General features: G+C 44.2%; 1 protein-coding gene across 1 annotated transcript in view; it reads left to right on the top strand.

Annotated features, from left to right (window-relative positions):
* The window catches only part of MASTL (microtubule associated serine/threonine kinase like), a 40,027-nt gene that overhangs the window by 32,302 nt on the left and 2,381 nt on the right, over window positions 1-5,344 (top strand). The window contains exons 9-10 of the mRNA XM_017853008.1: window positions 1,230-1,383; window positions 1,779-1,880. Of these exons, the coding sequence (XP_017708497.1) occupies window positions 1,230-1,383; window positions 1,779-1,880 (256 nt within the window). The remainder of the gene's footprint in view (window positions 1-1,229; window positions 1,384-1,778; window positions 1,881-5,344) is intronic.

Here is a 5,344-nt window from a genome sequence, read left to right as displayed (position 1 = left end):
TGTCGCCCAGGCTGGAGTGCAGTGGCGCGATCTCGGCTCACTGCAAGCTCCGCCTCCCGGGTTCCCGCCATTCTCCCGCCTCAGCCTCCGAGTAGCTGGGACTACAGGCGCCCGCCACCGCGCCCGGCTAGTTTTTTGTATTTTTAGTAGAGACGGGGTTTCACCGTGTTAGCCAGGAGGGTCTCGATCTCCTGACCTCGTGATCCACCCGCCTCGGCCTCCCAAAGTGCTGGGATTACAGGCTTGAGCCACCGCGCCCGGCAGAAATTATTAATAAATGAAAAAAATGGCTTTATCTTTTCTTTAATCAGCTGGGGTAATTGGTAATCTAAACTTCTTGGAAAATAAAGAGGAAAGCAGTTATCACATTGCCCAAGTGAAAACAATGTGGGTTATTGCACTTTTGATAATGCCAAAATGTGCACATATTAATGTTGCAGATAGTGAGTATCTGGGGCGATGGTGTGGGCAATAAAGGAATTGACCAAGACAGTCATAGGTAAAGAAAGGCAAATTTATTAGAGGAAGTAGGAAAATACATTGTAAGGATGCAACAAGCAAGTCACCGAGAGGGGAGCTGATTACAAGGAGACAGAGGCTTGCTAGAGATGTTATAGGATGGTGCTTGTGCTAGAGAAGGCTGTGTGCTATACTGATAATGCCAAGGTTGCAGTAAGCTAACTCACATTTTTCTTTTCTTTTCTTTTCTTTTTTTTTTTTTTTTTTTTTGAGACAGAGTCTTGTTCTGTCACCCCGGCTGGAGTGCAGTGGCGTGGCGTGATCTCGGCTCATTGCAACCTCTGCCTCCCAGGTTTAGGCAATTGTCCTGCCTCAGTCTCCTTAGTAGCTGGGATTACAGGCATGTGCCACCACACCTGGCTAATTTTTCTATTTTTAGTACACACAGCCACCGTGTTGGCTGGGCTGGTCTTGAACTCCTGACCTCAGGTGATCCACCCTCCTCGGCCACCCAAAGTGCTGGGATTACAGGCATGAGCCACCGCGCCCAGCTCTACCTTGCATTTTTCTATCAGTCAAGGGTCTGGTGATATCTGGACACAGGACAATTGTGAGTTATTTGTATAGGAGGGCTGTACATCTTGGACCATGAAGAAAGGCAGACTTGCAGTTTATCTGCTTTTTCTTTTTGCTTTCCTCGGTCCCACCAGCCTAACTCCTTTTCCCCAATTAGGACTCCACAATTAATATTTCTGTTCATATATTTGTAGAGAATGCTTGCCACTTTAGCTCTTTCCTCTTCGCTTACAGGTCCTGCGGTAGACTGGTGGGCACTTGGAGTTTGCTTGTTTGAATTTCTAACAGGAATTCCCCCTTTCAATGATGAAACACCGCAACAAGTATTCCAGAATATTCTGAAAAGAGGTGATTCTTTTTCTCCTATTAAGATAGTCATTTACTGGCTGGGCATCTGTAATCCCAGCACTTTGGGAGGCCAAGGCGGGTGGATCGCCTGAGATCAGGAGTTCGAGACAAGCCTGGTCAACATGGTAAAACCCCATCTCTACTAAAAAAATACAAAAAATTAGCTGGGCATGTTGGTGGGCACCTGTAATCCCAGCTACTCGGAAGGCTGAAGCAGGAGAATCACTTGAACCTGGGAGGTGGAGGTTGCAGTAAGCTGAGATCGCGCTATTGCACTCCAGCCTGGGTGACAAGAGTGAAATTCCATCTCAGAAAAAAAAAAATAGTTATTTATCTCTGGGTATTATTATTTTGAGCAGTGATTAACAAGTTTATTTGTATATGTGTAATTTTAGATATCCCTTGGCCAGAAGGAGAAGAAAAGTTATCTGATAACGCTCAAAGTGCAGTAGAAATACTTTTAACCATTGATGATACAAAAAGAGCTGGAATGAAAGGTATGGTTTTGTGTTAATACACTGTTCTACCATTGATTTGTTCCAGATGGTGAATATTTATAAAAATAGCAAGTTCCGGCCTGGCACGGTGGCTCACGTCTGTAATCCCAGCACTTTGGGAAGCTGAGGTGGGCTGATCACAAGGTCAGGAGTTCGAGACCAGCCTGTCTGATATGGTGAAAGCCTATCTCTACTAAAAAATACAAAAATTGGCCCGGCGCAGTGGCTCACGCCTGTAATCCCAGCACTTTAGGAGGCTGAGGCAGGCAGATCATGAGATCAGGAGATCGAGACCATACTGGCTAACATGGGGAAACCCCGGTTCTACTAAAAATACAAAAAATTAGCCGGGCATGGTGGCGGGCGCTTGTAGTCCCAGCTACTCTGGAGGCTGAGGCAGGAGAATGGTGTGAACCCGGGAGGCGGAGCTTGCAATGAGCCAAGATTGCGCCACTGCACTCCAGCTCGGGCGATGGAGCGAGATTCCGTCTCAAAAAAAAAAAAAAAAATTAGGCCAGGTGTGGTGGCGCGCACCTGTAGTCCCAGCTACTCGGGAGGCTGAGGCAGGAGAATCACTTCAACCCAGGAGGCAGACATTGCAGTGAGCAGAGATCGCGCCACTGCACTCCAGCCTGGGCGACAGAGTGAGACTCTGTCTCAAAAAAAAAAAAAAAAATCAAGTTCCAGTATAATACTACAGATAATCTGACTGCTAAATTGGTACAAAGATAATTCAGTGTATTTCTGCCCTCTAGGTATGCATTGATACATTGGTCCTTATTCTACATGAAAATTTAATGTGTCACATGGTAGAAGAGGCAAAAAAAAATTTAGTGTGGTCAAATAGCAATACTGTATTCATGCATTAAATTTTATTAATCGGTGGGTGCGGTAGCTCATGCCTTGCTAGAGGAATGTTCTATAATTTCTTATTGCTTCATTTTTGATACTATTATTTATTGATAAATGTACTGGATCCCAGGTTGGCTCATGACAAACTTGGTATATTATAAACCACTCAATAGTCCTAGCACTTTGGGAGGCTGCAGCTGGCAATTGTTTGAGCTCAGGAGTTTGTGACCAGCCTGGGCAACATGGTGAAACTCTGTCTCTACAAAAAAATACAAAAAATAGCCAAGCAAGGCAGTGCGCACCTATAGTTCCAGGTACTTGGGGGCTTAGGCAGGAAGACTGCTTGAGCCCAGGAAGTCAAGGCTACAGTGAGCCATGTTCACGCCACTGCATTCCAGCCTGGGAAACAAAGTGAGACTCTGTCTCAAAAAAAAAATTATTAATCTCAAGTATCTAAAACAATCTTACCTCTTTTTTTTTTTTTTAACATACATTATTATTGCTATTTATTTATTGAGAGACAGGGTCTCAGTATGTTGCTCAGGCTGGTCTTGAACTCCTGGGCTCAAAGGATCCTCCCACCTCAGCCTCCCAAAATGCTGGAATTACAGGTGTGAGCCACCCATACCTGTCCTAAAACAATCTTGTTAGTGTCTTGGGTTTTTCAAAGCCTGATAAAGTTAAGGAAATACAGGAAATCTTTTTTTATGAAAACTTGTTCTATAATTTTTTAAAACAAATTTATTTTCCCTAATCTTGCTAGAGGGATGTTCTGTAATTTCTTATTGCTTCATTTTTGATACTATTATTTATTGATAAATGTACTGGATCCCAGGTTGGCTCATGACAAACTTGGTATATTATAAACCACTCAATAGTTTTCTCAGTGCAGGAATATCTTAAACCCTAATTTGGAAACTAGTAAATCTCATTAGCAGCTGCCTTAAAATGCTTTTGTTGTTGTTGTTGAGACGGAGTCTTGCTCTGTCACCAGGCTAGAGTGAAGTGGCGCGATCTCGGCTCACTGCAACCTCTGCCTCCCAGGTTCAAGCGTTTCTCCTGCCTCAGCCTCCCAAGTAGCTGGGACTACAGGCATGTGCCACCACGCCCAGCTAATTTTTGTATTTTTTAGTAGAGACAGGGTTTCACCAAGTTGGCCAAGATGGTCTTGATCCCTTGTCCTTGTGATCCTCCTGCCTTGGCCTCCCAAAGTGCTGGGATTTTAAAATCCTTTTTCTAATGAGGTATGGTAATATAGAGAAAAGCATTATGTCCCAAAATGCATTTCTATGTCAAGTAGGATTTATTCAGGAAAATGAGCTTCAGAAATATGTCATTTTTATCAGCATCTAGGTGTTCCTATAATAAGATCAAGAGTTGGTTTTTTTTTTTTTTTGGTTTTGGGTTTTTTTTGAGACAGGTTCTGGGTCTGTCACCCAGGCTGGAATGCAGTGGCACAATCTCGGCTCACTGCAACCTTCTGGGCTCAAGCGATTCTTCCACCTCAGCCTCCCAAGTAGCTGGTACTACAGGTGCACACTACCACACCCAGCTAATTTTTGTATTTTTAGTACAGATGGGGTTTCCCCGTGTTGCCCAGGCTGGTCTCGAACTCCTGGGCTCAAGCCATCCGCCCACCTTGGCCTCCCTAAGTACTGGGATTACAGGCATGAGCCACCACGCCTGGCCCAGTTTGTTTACTCACTGATTTAACCAATCCTATAGAGTGCCTTCTAGGAGCCAGGTGACACTGCTTCAGGCCCTGAGAATACCCTAAGGATGATCTAGACTCAGATTCCTGTCCTCGTGGAACTTACATTCTAGTGGAAAGAGAGACAGTGAACAGTTACAGATACAACATAATGTCATGTAGTGGTAAATACTAGGAAGAAAAATAAAGCAGGGTGAGAGGACATAAAGTGATGGCACGAGACTTCTTTTTAGACAGTGTGGTCAGGAAGACCTCTGTGAAGAGAGGCATTTGAGCAGAAACCTGTGTAAAGTGAGGGAGCAGACATTTGGAAACTCAGCTCTACCTTTTTCAAGGCACTTCAGATTTAGATTATGCTACTTGAAACACATAAACACACACATTTCAACTTCCAATGCTGTACATTGGATTTGGACATATTGAGTCCTTGTAGTATTATTTCAGAATAGATGTGAGTGTCCAAAGGCAACATATTGGTCAGATTCCTGTTATAAAAAACACTATCACTCATAAGAAGGATTTTTTTTTTTTTTTTTTTTTTTTGAGATGGAATCTCGTTCTGTTGCCCAGGCTGGAGTGCAGTGGCATGATCTCAGATCACTGCAGCCTCTGCCTCCCAGGTTCAAGTGATTCTCCCACCTCAGCCTCCCAAGTAGCTGGGACTGCAGGTGCGCACCACCATGCCTGGCTAATTTTTGTATTTTTAGTAGAGATGGGGTTTCACCATGTTGGCCAGGCTGGTCTCGAACTCCTGACCTCAAGTGATCTGCCCACCTCAGCCTCCCAAAGTGCTGGGATTACAGGCATGAGCCACCACGCCTGGCCCAGAAGAGCATACTTTTATTTTACTAGGTAGAAGGAAATAGGAAAAATGACAGGTAATGAAATGGCAGTAAAGAAG

Source organism: Rhinopithecus bieti, unplaced genomic scaffold (genome assembly GCF_001698545.2).
Source record: "Rhinopithecus bieti isolate Rb0 unplaced genomic scaffold, ASM169854v2 scaffold_35615, whole genome shotgun sequence".
NCBI classification, from domain to species: Eukaryota; Metazoa; Chordata; class Mammalia; order Primates; family Cercopithecidae; genus Rhinopithecus; species Rhinopithecus bieti.
This window is presented reverse-complemented; position numbering and strand designations above follow the sequence as displayed.